We start from the raw sequence: 17,730 nt of genomic DNA on the forward strand, positions 1-17,730 counted from the left end.
AAATAAAGCCATTTTTGTTATTTTCCCGAAAGAGATGTAGACTGATGTTGATAAATGCTGTTTTATGTGCAGATAAAAAGCAAAAACGAGGCCACACAGCAGGGAGGGTCAGAGGCTACCGATGATAAAAGGGACAGGGAGGCCTAACAGCCGCTGGACAGGGGCCAGAGAAGAAAAGGCTGCTGTCCCAGCTTCAGTTTAATAAAAGGGTCTGCCCTTTCCTGCGCGCAGACTCTCCGATGGTTACAAAAGTATGCTTTTTAATGTAACAGGCTATCTGAGCTTGAAATGTAGGAGGAAAAAAACCCCAAAATACAGCTATTCAGGTTTACATTAAATATAAGAATTAAGCAGATGACTACAGATTGTTCTTTTTTTTTTTTTTTTAAATCCAAGCTTTGCTTTTGTCTTTTTAATATATTTTTTTATTTTTTTACACAGAGGAAGGGAGAGGGATAGAGAGTTAGAAATATCGATCAGCTGCCTCCTGCACACCCCCTATTGGGGATGTGCCTGCAACCAAGGTACATGCCCTTGACCGGAATCCAACCTGGGACCCTTCTGTCCGCAGGCCGAAACTCTATCCACTGAGCCAAACCAGTTAGGGCTACAAATAGTTCAGATTCCATCGAGTTCAATAGTCTCAAAGATCTTGAAGAATTAGCTACTTATCTGGATAAAACAATGAGAATTTCAGGAGAGATTTCCTCATGCTTTTGAAGTGCAAACCTTGGAAAATCTGGCCCAGTTTCAGGAGAAATCGAGCCGTGAGTTTTTACCAAGAAGACACACCGTTCTAGAATATAATGTTCTTTTGGAACTTGTTATCCTTAAGGTTTGCTAGTTGTTGGATAAATAAAAACCAGAAGTTTTATGTTAAAGATCTAGGGTTTTGTAAAGAGAAGGCAGTCTGTTTTAAGTAATTGAAATTTTATTCTTTTTGAGATAAAACTTCGGAACACTCAGATAATTGATTACCATGTTAGTATTCGTATAAGAGAAAATGGGTAAAACAGTATTTAGAAAGCAGTACCAGTATTTATAAGCATTAGTTGTGTCTAAAAAGTTGATATTAATTTGTAACCTGTAATTGTTAAATGTATGACTTCAATGTTTAAAATCCCACATTTTAATTTAAGATAGTCTTCTACAATTACAAACCATGTACCTGGATTTTCTGTTGGCTTCACGAGCCAGAGAAGTAGATAGAATGTGCAAGAGTCAAAGGATAAATAATATTATAAATGTACATTAGTTTTATTACCTAATGAAAGTCATAATCTGTTAATACAGCTATCGATTTATTTCAAAACTTCAATTGAATATATTACTAATAGTGTAGTTGTGCTTCCCAATGTTGGTGAAGTTATTAAAGTTCTTCACTTTCATAGAGTCCAGATTGAGCTGCCAGACGCTGAAACTCTCCTTCAGGGTTAAAAGCTTGTTTCACATCCAAACCTTTTCCGTTAAGTGCTAAATATTTGCTGAAAGTTGGCCGAACACGTAACTGTTTAGGAGCTGGAAGAGTTTGGTTTGGACGGGCTGAAATAGAGCAAATAAAAATTAATTTAGAAAACCTAAACAAAGGGGTTGCACTAGACATTCATATCAGACTAGGAAAAGAAAAAGAAACCAAAACTGATTATATATATAGGAAAAATCCCTCAGATTTTGTGCTATGCTGGGATTTGTGACTTCCTGGTAAAGTCATTTATAACACTTGACTTAATGCTTTATATCAGTGTGACATACCTGTAACATCTAATCTTGTGTTACATGTGATCACTCCAGCTTCATTAACTGCAGACACAGTATACCACCCAGCATCTTTCTTGTTTACATCTTTTATCAGTAAAGTAACTCTTCCAGAATTATCATGATATAAGCTGAAAAGAAACAATTAAAAAATGAAAGTATAGGAGTTGATTTTCCTGTGAAAGTTTATTTAGGATGTTCGTGATCTACAAAGTCAGACTAATATGAAAAAGAAGCATTTGGGAATTCTGAGGCTATATTTAGTCATTGCCAAATAGCTATTAGTTTTCTCGAATTAAATATCCCCACAGCAAATCTTGTTTATATCATCTATTTCTTTGAGCCATCTTTGTTTATTGTTAGTAACAAGCTAAATGCTAGCCTACTTTATGCTTTAAATTTCTGATTAGTGGATTCTGGCTTAATGAAGTTTATATTTCTATATATGTTTTAAAAATGAGACAAATTGAGATCACAAATGCATGCCATTTATAATGCATTTCAAAGTGTAACTGGATTGACTAAAGTAAATTAGAGTTAAATCTTGAAATACTTATCCTACCTTATCCGATCAGTGTTGAATTGTACCATTTCATTATTTCTTTTCCAGAAAAGTTTTGGTGGAGGTACAGCTGAGATTTGGCATTCTAGCTTCACTGAGTCTCCCTCAAAAACTTTTTTGCTCTGTGGTTTATAGATAAACATTGGTGCTCTTCTATGTTCTTTTGCTACATATTAATAAAAAAATCAAGTATTTTAAATATTATAAAAAAGATATTAAATCAAACCAAAGTATTATGAAATTTGTATGTTGATATAAAAGTTTTTAAAAGTAAAAAAGATTGGAAGCTTCATGTTTTAGTTTTGCTAAAATAATATACAATACCATTGTATTATACAATTCAGAGTTCTAAAACAGTAAGGTAATGATGCATTGAATTTATAATCATGTTTCATTCAAAGAATTTAAGTCTTAATGTCATTTATCATGTCATCTATAGAGAGGCAGCATGAGTGGTGCAAAAGAGTACCATCAACTTGGGTTCAAATTCTCTATTTGCTCCATTAGCCATGCCAACTTCTGGAAATTTTGTTTAGTTTCTCTGAGGCTCAGTGTTATCCATTGTAAAATAATACAATACACAGGCAATAGTGATTGCTGTGCTTACCATACAAAATTATTCTGAGGATCAATTGAGATAATGAATGAAGAAGCACTTTGTAAACAATAAAATAATATACAAATGTCAATAATGATTGTCTTTTCTTCAAATACCTGAAGGATAAGAGGAAATGATACTATAATACCATAACCCTAGCTTTTCTGAGGGAGAAATGAGGAGATTGGACAGATGCCTGCCAAGGTCTCTTTCAGCTCTAACATTATGGCATTTCTGAAACTATTGGCGCAAGGAGGATTTGCCCAAAGCTTAATCACTTGACTTTTTGCTTTTTGATTTCTAGATCATCCATTTTTCTCTTAGACTGAGGCCCCTTATTATATCATAGAATAATTTTAAAGATTTTTCATTGATCTGGGTAGAATACAAACTGAAGAAAATTTTTCAAGTTGTCAAGCTTTTATATAACAAAAAATGAATGATAGCAAACTCTTTTATGTGATATACCATAGCTTAAACCATTACAAATGTGATATATTTAAAGCATTTAAATTGTAATAATTTAAAATAGAACATCAACTTTATGAGAATAGCCTTACAAAGAACATTTAAGATATGAGTTTTGCCATACATGTTTTCTAAAGCTAGTAGGCATGTTTTTATCATAATTACAGATGAGTGTCCTAGTAAAGGGAACACAGTCTAAGGTAAAAGTTGACATTTATTCTTCAGTTTTAAACTATGCATGATTACGACAATTCTGTGAAAATGTGTCAGATTGATTATTTTAGATTGTAGACCAGACAAATGATTAGACTAAAATTTTTCACTTTAAGACCTGTTTGTTACATCTATAGAAATGCTTCTACTATCTTATTGGTCTGTCTGAAATTGTACCACTTCTTTATTTCCTTTCCAGAAAAGCTTTGGTGGTAGATCTATCATTCTAATTTCACTGAGTTTTCCTCAAGAATATTATCCCCCTCATCCTCCCACCTCATTTTTGGCTTTTGGGTAAAAACTGGGGTTCTACTGGGTTGTATGGTGTGGACATTAACCTTAACTATGAAGTCCTCTAGGATTTTCTTTTTTAATACTTTCTTTTTTAATACTGCAGGATTAAAGATACTTCGTGATCTCTTGGAGGGCTTACCCAGGACGTCCAGCTGCACAGTAAAGGTGGCTTCTCCTGCTCTGTTCTTGGCCACACATACATAAGCCCCTGCATCTGAAACTCTGACCATTTCAAAGATGAGTGAATGAAAACCCTTCTCGGACACTATCATTTTGTGAAAATCATCTGATTGAACTGGCCTTCCATTTAGATACCATGCCACATCAGGAGCTGGCAGTCCGCTCACCTAGAAATGAAAACATAAGGAGATAACAGAGTTTTAAACGATAGCATCACTGGAACCCATTTGTCTATGAATTTTAACAATTTCAGTACCCTAGTGGGTTTGTGATTGAAAATGCAAAGCAAGAGCTTAAAAAGATATTTGCTTTCAATAATTTTTAACAAAACAGTATAAATTAAAACTCTTCAAATTAATATAGTATTTTATGACTATCTTAAACCACATCTAGCTCTTTCATGTGCAACCTCAGGCTCTTTAAGATCTTTTAATAAAGGACTATGGAAGTCATATGGCTTTTCTGGCTAATGGTGACTGCAAAAGCAGTCCCAGAAGCACATATATGTGAGGCTTGCTGATCTAATGAATAACCTTTCCAAAACAGTGTTCTCGAGCTGTAGTTCTGGTGTATGAGTGGCAGTTTGTTAAGTGTTCTTATATAAGCCTTAACAATTAAGTCCACATACTGACTTTCATTCTTATAAAATGTTTTTCAATCCAGAAAAGCATTTTATAAGAAAAAATTCTCCAAAATGAGGATAATGAAATTGTAGGAAAAGCTGGCCTAGTTTGAAGAACTCTTCTAGGCAGAGAGAAAGCAGAGTTGCTTGAATTTCTTAATGGAGAAGAACTAAAGAGGCACTCTACTTTTGAAATCCTATTATTATAGCTTCACTTAGAGCATTCATTAGGTGGTTGGCACTGTTGTGAATACCTTATACCTATTTACTCAACCCTCAAACAACTTTATCAAGTAGGTACATTTGTTATTCTCTGTGTTATTCTCATTAGCACAGTGAGGTTAAATTACTTGTCTAAGGTTATATAGCTGGAAAGTGGCAGAGCCAGGATTCAAACCCAGGTAAGCTTGGCTCTAGCATTTGTGTTCTTATCCACTATACATACTACTTCTCAAGTTGTATAGCAAGCTATGAAGAGGAAGAGAACATTTTTTAAAACTTAGTATCCCATTGTTAATTTTCTTCCAATATTTTGAAACTTACTTTGAAGTCCATTCTGCAGAATCTCCCTTCTTCAGTTGACATATTCTCTGGCACTTGAATGAAACGAGGCGGGTAAAATTTCTCCTGGATTGCATCCTCATCATTCACACCTCCCCTTGAAGATGATCTACTTCTACAAAAGTATTTTAATAACTACTATGCAAAAAGTTGTAATTGTTCTTACTTTCACACAAACATAATTTAGCCATCAAATCTGAAACCCCAGAGTCTATACTGTTTGATAGTGTAGTAACAATGGAGAAAGGCCTTAGGGCTGTATTTAGCTGTGGAATATTTGATAACTATTAGAAATGGTAGCAGTTAAAAACATTTGGTACAAATTGCACTCTTTCTTTTTTACAATGCCATGAATTGGTGAAGAAACTGATCTACTAAAATGCAGAGTACCCCATGGATTGAACCTGCAACCCAGGTATATGCCCTTGACTGAGAATTGAATCCATGACCCTTTGGTGTATGGACCGATGCTCTAATCATTGAGCACCACCGGCCAGGGCCAGATAAAATTTTGGTCACCATCTCTGACATTAGAAAATTCACATTGTTTTTTATAAAAGGTATATGAGAAGCTTGAGAGCTTTAAAAGGGTTACATTTTTAAGCTAAAAAATTTCAGATAGCAAAATATATATTTAGAATGAAATTATTTTTTACCTTACTTGTGATGTAGGAACTTGCAACCGTGCATGTTCTGAATTGTGCTGCTTGAAATTAAAACAGAGTGATAATGTCAACATATAATTGTTAGCTTGAAATGAAGCAGAACTAAGTAGTTGTAGTTGAAAGGAACATTTCTGTGGGAAGCCACCCATTGTCTTCACTGTCAGAGAAGTGTAAACAAGGATCCCAAACGCTGGTGAACCTGGAGCCCCTGGCAAGGGCCAGAGCTACGCACAGATTGTTTAGTCCAGACAATGGGGGCTCAAGCAATTTCCTGACCAAATAGTCTCAGAGTAAATCTTTCTAATATTTACTGGCCTTTAAGATAGTTTGTCTGTTACTGCAATTACCTGTCTAAGAGCTAGATGTGTATCCAAAATTGAATAAAAGGTTGGCAAGGCCTACGCACTAGTGGAAGTCCTTTCCCTCGCACTGGGCTTCCCTCCTGGCCCCCAGTATTTCCAAATTATTATTTCTTGTCTCATCTCTGTCATTTGCACGCGGCCATTCTCCAGATCCTGAACCCTGAACCACGCAGGACGTGGACACATTTCTCTGTTAACTGTATTTTTACAGTTATGGTCAGTTCTATATATTTAGCTTTTAAACATTTAAAACATACTGCACTGACCTTATAATATTCTAGCAAGAAATCCTCAGAATTAATAAGACTGTTCGACAGGCATGATTTATGAGACCGAGTTGATAGTGGTTCATTTTTCAGACTATTTTAAAAATATATATATTTTTATGGATTTCAGAGAGGAAGGGAAAGGGAGAGAGAAATAGAAACATCAATGATGGGAGAGATTCATTGATTGGCTGCCTCTTGCACAACCCCACTGGGGATTGAGCCTGCAACCTGGGCAATGTCCTGATTGGGAATTGATCTGTGACCTCCTGGTTCATAGGTCAACACTCAACCACTAAGCCACACTGGCTGGGCCAGTTGACTATTTTTTTTTTTTGACAAAGGATGGTGTGTCCCTCTGGTATATTTGCAATGGGAGCACTTAGTACAGATTGTCCTTTAGTAAAACAGGAATAGACATGAAGTCATTTTTGTTGGCAGTAGATACAGGGTATTATACCTGCTGCTTAAAAGTGGCACCAACAGCAGTAAACACATATTAGACTGGAAAATACTTCTCTTTTTAGCTCATGACACAAAATCCTGATGGACTTCATGGAAGACATGTGTAGAGCTATGAAAAGTCTTTGAAAAACAACATTAGTTACTTCCTGCTTAATAAAGATATATTTAATTTAAGCAAACATCTTTTAGAATTTATTATCTGAGCACCAGAAAATTATTTCTATTTGAAAGTAAAATCAGGAATTGATGGAAATTATAGTAGAGTTAATAAATTGATTAAATATTTAATGCCTGTTTATATATTTCACTGTTCTTGGCATAGTGGGAGATACAAAGAAGTGAAAAATATAGTTCCTACTCAAATATCTGAAAAACATCTGTACAGCAACACAGCAGATCATTACAAATAATTTATTTCTGGATGAATATGTTTAATGTATTTTGTCATTTTAAAACAAAATTCTTAAAACTCACAATTTTTGGCTGGCAGTAAGATTTTCTAAGCAAAATGTCAAAACAATTTAGTGATCAAGCAAATCAACTATTTTTTTAAAAAATTAAAAATAATCCAGTTAAACTCAAAATTTCCAAAAATTTTGGTCATCATCTCTGACATTAGAAGATTCACATTGTTTTTTAAAAAGATATGTGGGAAGCTTGAGGGATTTATAAGTAGTACATTTTTAAGCTGAAAACGTTTTAGTAAGTTTTTTACTTTGTCATTTTAAGGTGGTTTGAATATGTATATATTTGTATTTGTAGATGGTAAACTTCAGTTATACATAGTTTGATGACATTTTGTTTGAAGTGTACAAAAAATGTAGGATTTATATTTTCTGATTTCATAATGATATATTTTGCTGCTGTCTCTTTTCCTGGTACCACCACCTTCATTTTAAAGTGTTTTTAAAACAAATGTATTTTTACTATTTTCAGGGAGAGGAAGGGAGAGGGTGAGAGAGAGAGAGAGAGAGAGAGAGAGAGAGAGAGAGAGAAATATCAATGATGAGAGAGAATCATTGATCAGCTGCTTCCTGTACTCCTCCTAATGGGGACTGAGCCCGCAACCTGGGCATGTGCCCTGACTGGGAATTGAACCGTGACCTTCTGGTTCACAGGTTGACACTCAACCACTGAGCCATGCTGGCTGGGCATGTGACATTTCTTAGGGAATATTAGAACCACCAGAAAAGGGGGTAAAATTAAAACTTCACATATATATTTTAGGTTATCACCGCCTCTCCCAGGGAAGCGATTGACTTTTACTTTGAATGCTATTTATAAACATTTAGAAAGCAGATATTTAAAAATCATACACACAAAAAGGATTCCAGTTAGATAAAGATTATTTTAATTTACCTGTGGTGAATCTTGTGCCTCACTGTCATTTTGAGCTTGTAACACAGCAGCTGCATTCTGTGGTCCTAGCAATCTTCGAGCCATCTTCTCCTCATATGTTAGCCGCTTTAAAGAAATGTCATTAAAGAGAATGGTAATGAGATTTAATATAAGTTGTTTGTACAGGTTAATTTAAAACCACTATGGTTTTAAATAGTGGTTAATTTAAAACCACTATGAATTTTACCAAAAAAGTTCTGTCTTTAGAATTATAGGTAGATGCTATGTTTTAAAAATTATTTTCTTTCATTCAAAGCCTTTCCTTCTACTGTAGTGCCACTTCTTTCATCTGTGATATTTGCTTGTTTTCTTTTTGCTCATTGGAAGAGCAGGCATAATCACCCTTGAATATGGCTCTCCTAAGTCAAGGGAAATTCTTTCCCTTCCTTCTTGTGTTATGTTCCAATCACCTCTGTCTTTGACTATAGTACTACATGTCCTCACTTTCAGAAAGAACTTGTATTACTTGAACACTGAATATTTGACTTACTAACTTCTGGCTGAAAGCAGTGCAACTGATATGTTAAATGTATTTGGGTTAAAGGCATATAGTACTGTTTCAAAGATAGGTGACTAAATACAATGTACACAGTAAGAGTTACATAATAAAAGTTATAGCTATTTGTCCATCAATAATATTTACCAAATATATGAAGAAATCAGGTTGACAATATTTCCTATTATTTGATTATTAGACATATTTTATGAGAGGTAATGCTTAAAACAGAAAATATTAAATCATTCAGATTGATTTTTAATTTGCTTCATTTTTTACTACTCCACACCAAAGAGGTGATTTCATGCAGAGAAACATTTAATAGGGCTCAAATATTCCTTTAAAAAAAGATTATCCTATTCCTTGCTGATTATACAGTCATAGATCTGTGAGACAGAAAGACCTTTCTTATTGAGATTAGATTTTATAGTTTAATTGGCTTTTTGTATAAAATAGACTTCTTTCCCTAACCGGTTTGGCTCAGTGGATAAAGCATCGGCCTGCAGACTGAAGGGTCCCAGGTTGGATTCCGGTCAAGGGCATGTACCTTGGTTGCGGGCACATCCCCAGTGGGGGGCGTGCAGGAGGCAGCTGATCGATGTTTCTCTCTCATTGATGTTTCTAATTCCATGTCCCTCTCCCTTCCTTTCTGTAAAAAATCAATAAAATATATTAAAAAAAAATAGACTTCTTGCTCACTTGATTTCCATTATGAAGAAGGCTGTCCTTGCATTTTAGCTTTCTTTCCAAATCTTGAATCAGAGCTTCTTTTGATCCTTGTATTTCATGGTCAGGAGTCCTTGGTGTGGGCTTAGCATTTGTACTTTGGGATGGCTTAGCATTCACAGATTGGCCAACTGAGAGTTGTTGATAGCTTTAAAAATAAAAAAGATTTTTTAAAAAGAAGATATTTAAGATGTGTATCTTTTTTAAAAATTGAATTTATTGGGATTACATTGGTTAATAAAACTACATAGGTTTAAGGTTTATAATTCTATAATACATCATCTGTATATTGTACTGTGTGTTCACCACCCCAATTTATGTCTCTTTCCATCACCATTTATTCCCCCTTTACTCTCTTCTGCTTCCCACCACACCCATTTCTCCCCGGTAATGACCGTACTGTTGTCTATGAGGTTTGTGTTGTTTACTCCAAAATATATTACCAAAAAAAAAAGATTTGTATCTAAAAGAGACTTGGCCTTATTTTGTCAGTCACCTTTAGATAGATTGAATCTAACACTTAGTACTACTAGTGTTAGTACAAACACTAATTTCCCTAGTAACAAGAAGGATTTTATAAGAGTTGTTACCAGCTTTTTTGTTTCTTTTCATTTTGGCAAGTGAAAAGTAGCAGGAGGAATAATTTAGATTAGGTGCAAGGAGCATGTCCTTTCTTGAAGGTCTTCCCTAAGAGGTGAGAGTAAGTCTAGTTACTTGTAGCTTGAGAGCACTTCTAATCTTAAAACTGAATTTCCTAAGTTTGATTATAGGTGGATATTAAGCAGTGATGTGCTTGACTCATATGAGCTCAAGAGGGCTGATTTTTAGCATCTCTTCCCAGCTCCCTGTGATCTCATGATGTGGTGGGAATATCTACACCAGGTAAATTGGTAAGTACCACAGATCATGGCTCCTTCCTCCAGCTGATTGTTACACATTTACCAGTATAACCACTGATATTTAGTGACTATTCTGTTGCTAAATGGAGTGTACAGTTTACATAGTCATTGGCTTTTCTTTTATTTCCAATTCCTATTACTTTTTTTTTTTTTAAAGATTTTTTAAAATCGATTTTTAGAGAGGAAGGGAGAGGGAGAAACATGCATGTTGAGAGTACAACTTCGATTGGTTTCCTCCTGCATGCTCTCTACTGGGAATCAAACCAGTAGAGAATCAAACCAGGCACGTATGTGCCCTGACCTGGAATTGAACTGGTGACCTTTCAGTGCATGGGATGATGCCCAAACAACTGAGCCACACTGGCCAGGGCTCCTATTAATTTCTTATTCTAGAAAATGCAAATATGGCACTATATAACAAATAGCTTCTAAGTAATGACAGTTTCTTTAATGTTGCTGAAATGATATTTGGAAAAAGAAAGGAATGAGAAAGGAAGGAGAAAGAAGTGTAAAATAAAAGGGGAGATTTGGAGAGAAAAAAAGCAAATTTGAATAGCAGTTGAAGAGTTTGGTTTAAATCCTTATTTCAAGTTCTGATCCTAAATTTCCTTCTAAGATGTTCTTGCTCCTCCCAGAGTTCCCTTGTTGATTCTGATGGAGAGCAGAGGTAGTAGTTTGAGACTCCTATACTATTAGATCTGTAAGGAACAGTTTTCACAGTGCTTTGTTTATATTTCACATAGTTTAGTCGCTTAGGGCCATATAAATGCTAGCTTATATCTATTTAATGTGGGGAAAGTGGCCTTTAATGAATATTTTACCATTAGTATAATAAACATTCTCCAGTTACCTAGATGAAACAAACTTGCTCTCTTCTGTGACATGTTCTTATTCAAATATTCTCAATAATCATGAAAAGAATTTGTGCCCTGGCTGGTGTAGTTCAGTGGTTGGAATATTATTAGCCCTCACAGCGAAGGGTGGTAGGTTGGATTCCTGGTCAAGGGCACATACTAGGGTTGTGGGTTCGCTCCCCACCCCTGGTAGGGGTGCCTTCAGGAGGCAATCGGTTGATGTATCTTTCTCACATTGATGTTTCTCTCTCTCTCTCTCCCCTTCTCTCTTCCCTTTTAACTCTCTCTGAAAAGCAATGGAAAAAATATCCTCACCAGAGGATTAACAAAATGGGAAAAAGAATTTTTAAGCTAAGTGGAAATGTATCTTCTCTGAATGGAGCCAGAATTTTAATTTTTGTAGTCTTTGGGGACTTGGTTAGTAATCTCTAGATTGTAAACATAACTGAAAAAGAAGTCTTATTACTCATTATTGTATCATTATATCCACTAACAGAGCTTGGGTATAGGTAATACTATCAGTTGAATGAATGAATGTTTTTCATTGTATTCAAGATGCTCTGTAATGAAAGTTGGTGATACACATTTCCTCTTCTTACATTTCAGATCTTCAAGGTTGTCTATATTAATCCTTAATTAAAGTAAATAGCCAAACCAAATAAGTAGGGTTTTTGTTTTTGTTCATTTGTTTGTTTTGCGATTGAATTCTCAGGTTGAAATAGTAAAATTCCTTTGGTCTTATAGATCTGTTCCTCCAACTGTATGAAGTTAAAATAGCCTATTTTTTTTAATGGTAACCTATCATCTTTATAAAAGTCACACATTTGTTAGAGTGAATTACTATTAAATAATTCTTTTTCAGACTCTCATAATATCTCTGAGAAATCTTGAGGGATTATCAAAACCAAGCCTGAGAATCAGTCACTTTATTCACTGAATTCACCCATTATTACCAGTTCAGATGGTTTAAGTGTTAGGACTTGATATCTACTTATATTTATAAACTTATACTTGCACACTGCTGTATAGGTCTTTTTTCTATTGTTATCACCCAGATCCTTAATTTTGTTACGAATCAGAAAACTGAGTCACTGAGTGGGTAAGGTAAAGTTGCTGAATATCACACAGCAAAGTTTTTGGAAGGAATCATTAGAATTAAAGAGTTCCACTCAGTTTCTAGTTGGTGGTTTATCCTACTGATAAAAAGCTAAATAAAACTTTCAAACTTCTCTAGGTCAGAATCCAAGAGATTATTTTAGAAGACATGGCAAACTTAAGCCCATGATAACAATGAGGGAGTTGGCGCGCAAATGTTCAAAGGCCCAGAGCTTTCCACCGTGTGCAGCTGGGCATAGAATGGGTATCAAGTGGCTGTGGGCAGATTAAAAGGGTTATCTGTGGTTGCTGAAAATGGAACAGCTAAAGCTGGATCTTTGATCTCTGGTTTGGGGACCTCCTATGTTTTATTTCTTATCCTCTCCATTTTTGCCGTTCTTTATCTCTTATTAGTTTTGTACACATGGTTGAGGCTCGGTAATATTTATTTGATGGCTTTCTTTTCTGGACAGGAATTTGGAGTAGGACTGAAATACTTTATTAAGAAAAATATAGTCAGAAAAGGTTATTTTAGATTTTAAAATGTTCATATAAGAAATGTGGAAATCACTGAAAGTTAGATGGATAAAATGTTACCAAGAAAAATCTACCATGTGTTATAATTGACATAATGGAAATTTGGGAGGGAAAAGAAAGAGAGGGCTTTTAATTCTTGAATACACCTTTTAAAATTATTAGATTGAGCCCTGGCTGGGTAGCTCAGTTGGTTAGAGCATCATCCTAATAACACCAAGTTGCAGGTTCAATTCCCAATTAGGGCACATACAGGAAGCAACCAATGAATGCATACATGAGTGGAACAATAAATTGATGTTTCTTCCGCCGGCCCCCCCCCCACCACTAAAATAAGTAAATATCTTAGATCAGACATATGACAGGCCATTTTTGTAGGTTAAAATAGCTATCAGCCATTTCAAATGGTTCAGCCTAGTAGATAGGATTTTAACAAATTTTTGGTTTTTATTCTTAAAAATATTAAAAAGTTTTCTTTGCAGGTTGAATGCTATAGTCAGTTAAATTAGGTTTCCAGAGTAGTCACCAACAGTAGGAATCTCTAGAAAAAAAATTAGCCTCTATAGAAGACTGAGAGAAATTAGCAAGAATGTCTGCAAATTTGTCAGCCTGCAACAAACACATTCCATCCAGACAATTTTTTCAGATGCCTCTGATTTAATTCTTTGATGTTCTAGCCAGCCAAGGAATAGGAAAACTGATAGCCCTAACTTTACATAAGCACAAAGTATTCAGTTCATGTTTTAAAAAAAGCACAACCACTATGTCCTTCGTATCAGGTTCTCCTACTACAGTTTTAGGACTGTGAAAATAGTACATGCTTGCATAAGGCTGCAGGTATTCTTCCCTGTGTTTAGATCAGCCTAACCAATTTGAACAAAGTGTGGTTTTAATCATCAAAGGAAACCTTAAGGTTGTAAACTTGTATCTATCTATTCAAGCCTTTTTTCTGAACATAATAAGGAAAAGTCATACATTTTAGTGTCTGAATCCCAGATTTTCTTTTTAGCCAAGTGAATATTCAACATCAGAGGGGAAAATGGAAAGGAAGAAAGGTAGAGACTGAGAAGAAATTTAATAGCCTTTGCTTATGTGAAAGGAAATCCTATCTGAGGATGAGCAGGCAGGTGTTCTTCATCTCAGCTGAGCCCAGAACCAGAGCAATTAAATTTACAGCATGAGGAACTTAGCTTAGGACTGGGGCAATAGTCACTGTCCTTGGTATATTAGAAATATTTTTTGAAGGTGGAAAATAATGGCTAATTGTATGGGGTCATAGATGATTTGATTCAGTTCAGCCTGGACACTGCATAATGGGTCAGATGATCTCTTATTGCCAGTACCCTGGTTCAAGGTGTTCTAGGAGAATTTTGAGATCAGACATTGAGGTCACATTGCCTTTTTAGATAGTGATGAACTACAGCATTACCTCCCCCTACCCCCACCATCTTTGGACATTGTATATGCAGTATATATCCATATGCATATATTTTAAAAACTCACTTACTTGGAGTCCACAGTGGAAGGGATTTTACTGCTACTGTAATCAGGCTGTGATGGTAATATGGAGCTGAGGAAGCTGGCGGGGGACTGGTTATAGGTGGCTGTAACCCTTTGGCCCGGGTTGGAGCCACCAGGCTGCTGGGGAGAAGCAGGGAAAGCAGAGGACATGGTGATGTGAGAGCTCACTGTTGAGGAAGCAGAAAATCTTTGCTCTGTGCATTGGCGGGGCTGGATGATAATAGAAGACTGTTTGGTCTGGCTAGTGTAGCTGGAGGTTTCCGGTCCAGGGGGCTGCAGTCTGGAGCCACATGGATTTTGGGATTGGATGAAGTGTTTTGGCCGTTCGTAGTTAAACATGCTTAGCTGGTATACGGGAGATGAAGGCAATTTATTACTATAATGATTTGCTCCTGAAGAGTTGGGGTCCAGAATTTGGCACTGCAAGCCTGGAATTATAGAAGGTCGCAAGGAATCAGAAGCAACCTTGGTCTGCCCCTTCTTGTTGAGATCCTGGGAATATTGTGTTCCTGGCTTTGATGGAGGGGCCTTCTCTTGAAGAATGTCTTTCCTTCAAAAGGAGAAAATTATTCAGTTACAATATTTGCACAAAGAACAGTACTGTTTATTTAACATCTTTAGGAACTTAAGTGCTTTCAAGGTTATCTCTGTGTAGAACTTTGCAGGTTTCTACACTTCCTTTTTCTCTGTCATTTGCACAAATGACTTTTTCCATGTCTCATGATTATCTCTTTGTCCAGAGTCTACTGTTTCATTAACCACAGAAATTTAATTATTTAAAAATTATTAGCAGTTAAATATATAACATGTCAGCTTTCATTCAGTTTGAATCCTTCCCATTGCTCATCAAAACCAATGAACAGCTCTTCTGATACACCAGTTAATTCAGGTCCCTGTGATCTGTGATGAATGATGTTTTGGTAAATCAAGGGGAACTATATATGCTTATTTTGTAAAGAATGTTACTCTAATGTCCGTATTTACTCCTTTGCCCTTTCACAATTTCACTAAGTAGAGTGAACATCTATAATTGACAGTTAACAACTTTGAGTGGATTTTTTTTATCTTACAATTCACTGCCTCTTTTTCTTCCCTTGATTTCAGATTGACCATAGTACAGTGGTCGGCAAACTGCGGCCCCTTGAGTGTGGCTCTTCCACAAAATACCACGTGCGGTCGCGCACGTACAGTGTGATTGAAACTTCGTGGCCACACTCAAGGGGCCAAAGAGCCACATGTGGCTCGCGAGCCGCAGTTTGCCGACCACTGCCATAGTACAAAGTAGACGATAATTAAGGAGTGACTACGTGTTTGTGTCTCTTTGTATGTATATAATGTATGTCACCAACTGCATTCCAGATACATTTGTGATTTTTTCTGTTATTTTTAGATTAAACTATCTAGTTATTGATCTTGGATGTTCTTTTATTTTTACTTTTTACTTGTTTAATATGTATTTTAGATTAATTTAAACATTTTTTTTAAAGAAATGGTAAACAGGATGTACAGAAGGAAGTAAGACAACTGTGAAGCTAGCCTCTACCTTACCAAGAAAAGATGAGTGCCATTTCTCTTACTTAGCTCTACATTGGTTCACCTGACTTTCTATAGTAGATCCCCATTTTTCCTTAGAGGAATTATTTGTCACTAAAATTACCTTAAGGGATTATATTTGCCTCTGATTTCTTCCATTAGTATGGTATATCTAAGCAGGACTATATACAGACATTACACACAAGGACTAGTCCTGTAAATTGTAGCATTGATTCTGTTTTCATTAAAAATATCAGGTAATTTAGTTCAAAACACATTTAGTTTGTTTCACATAGTTTGAACTGACACTGAGATAATGCTAAATCAAACTTTTAGCTGATAAAATTAGCCAAATTGTCATTATTGAAACAAAATCTTATTTAATTTCCTATCTAGAAAAAAGTATTTTTAATGAAAAATTTCTAGACAACTTCATCCTAATTGTGCATATAGTTTAAATTAAAACTAGTAGTTTTAGGGAAGAACAAAAATGCAACTACACAGCCAAGAGAAAGATTCTATTGAAAAGACTTAAAAAGTCATATATTCCTTAACTTCAAGTTTCAGAACACAAGTATATTAAACTAGACTCCATTTTAGTAGTTAACTATATTAGGCCTTTAAATTATTGAAGAAAAACATCCAGAGGAGGCTTTAATTAGATTTTCTAAAAAAAGAAAAGAAAAGGCTATTTCAAGGTAAGTAGTTTTGTAGTTACTGGTTTATTTATTACATTGCAGAATTGAATCCAGTTTGTTTTCTAAATTCCTTTTTGGGCAGGCAAGTGATTCAGATTTATTTCAAATAGCAAAAAATAAACTTTAACAGCCAGCAGATATTTTCCAAAAAGTCCCCTATTTTTCTTCATATATATTTTTGTAATGTCAACTATCTTGTTCATTTTGGTATCGGTCTACGTAGTTAAAAATTACTTACTTTTTGAAGCTCAATTTCTTCTTTCAAAAGTTTTATTTTGTATACATCTCACTAAATTTTAGAAAGATGTTTCCACAGGTTAATTCTGAAAGGCTTTTCTTCATGTTTGTAGTTACTGTTCAACAATCCAATTCTAGAATCAATTCTATTACATGCAAGTTATCATTTTATTCTAAATTATGTTAAATATATTTCAAATATTTCATAAATAAAATACTAGTCTCCTATTTTAAAAAATCTTAACATTATTTTCCTTATCTCTAATATAGCACAAACTTGCAGAAAAAACTGATTGAGGATATTTTGAAGCTGTAGGATATCACCACAATTACAGTCAGTCGAAGTGTCTCCTTTCAAGGAAAAATCATGACTTAAAAATAATAACACATAACTACTTTTTCTTCTACCCTTTCTCTAATGCCCTCCAGTTTCAGTGGAATGAATAGAGCACTTTCTCTTCAAATCTTTGTATAATACCATTATGATATGTGGCTTTCAAACTTTTTATCTGAAGGCCACTTCTGTACATGCTCCTCTGATTTGGACAAAAAACAAAAACAAAACCCAAAACGGCAGCAGGAATAAAGAAGGGACTTACCCGTAATTCTGGAGGGTGCCAGCTGGGTTTAACCCACTATTGAAGGGAAGGAAGAGGCATCCCCTTCCCTCACAGACTAATCTAGTGGCTCTGTGCTTAGTATTATAGCACCACTGACTTTTATCAGCT

General features: G+C 35.2%; 1 protein-coding gene and 1 long non-coding RNA gene across 7 annotated transcripts in view; one reads left to right on the top strand and one right to left on the bottom strand.

Moving 5' to 3' along the window:
• The window catches only part of LOC118659015, a 29,004-nt gene extending 24,888 nt beyond the window's left edge, over nt 1-4,116 (top strand). The window contains exon 4 of one of the 2 annotated variants that reach the window (XR_004968429.1): nt 3,994-4,097. This is a non-coding gene — a long non-coding RNA (uncharacterized LOC118659015). Of the gene's footprint in view, nt 1-3,993 lie in introns of both variants that reach the window. The other variant, XR_004968430.1, reaches the window with a different exon arrangement.
• MYOT (myotilin) lies at nt 914-17,726 on the bottom strand. Of its 5 annotated transcripts, none has more exons than XM_036314976.1 (11): nt 17,602-17,726; nt 17,004-17,054; nt 14,521-15,084; nt 9,605-9,779; nt 8,371-8,475; nt 5,910-5,956; nt 5,236-5,368; nt 4,030-4,237; nt 2,318-2,483; nt 1,753-1,886; nt 914-1,542 (listed from the first exon to the last, which is right to left on the bottom strand). In XM_036314976.1, the coding sequence occupies exons 3-11, from the start codon at nt 14,871-14,873 to the stop codon at nt 1,370-1,372; spliced, it is 1,494 nt and encodes a 497-aa protein (XP_036170869.1). In that variant the 5' UTR covers nt 14,874-15,084; nt 17,004-17,054; nt 17,602-17,726; the 3' UTR covers nt 914-1,369. The 5 variants fall into 5 exon arrangements, with proteins under 5 accessions (XP_036170869.1, XP_036170864.1, XP_036170865.1 ...); XM_036314971.1 differs by having other exon boundaries at nt 5,910-5,959; XM_036314972.1 differs by having other exon boundaries at nt 5,910-5,959; nt 17,004-17,118; nt 17,602-17,697.
• Nucleotides 17,727-17,730: the final 4 nt, after the last annotated feature.

This window comes from Myotis myotis, unplaced genomic scaffold (genome assembly GCF_014108235.1).
Source record: "Myotis myotis isolate mMyoMyo1 unplaced genomic scaffold, mMyoMyo1.p scaffold_m19_p_6, whole genome shotgun sequence".
NCBI lineage: Eukaryota > Metazoa > Chordata > Mammalia > Chiroptera > Vespertilionidae > Myotis > Myotis myotis.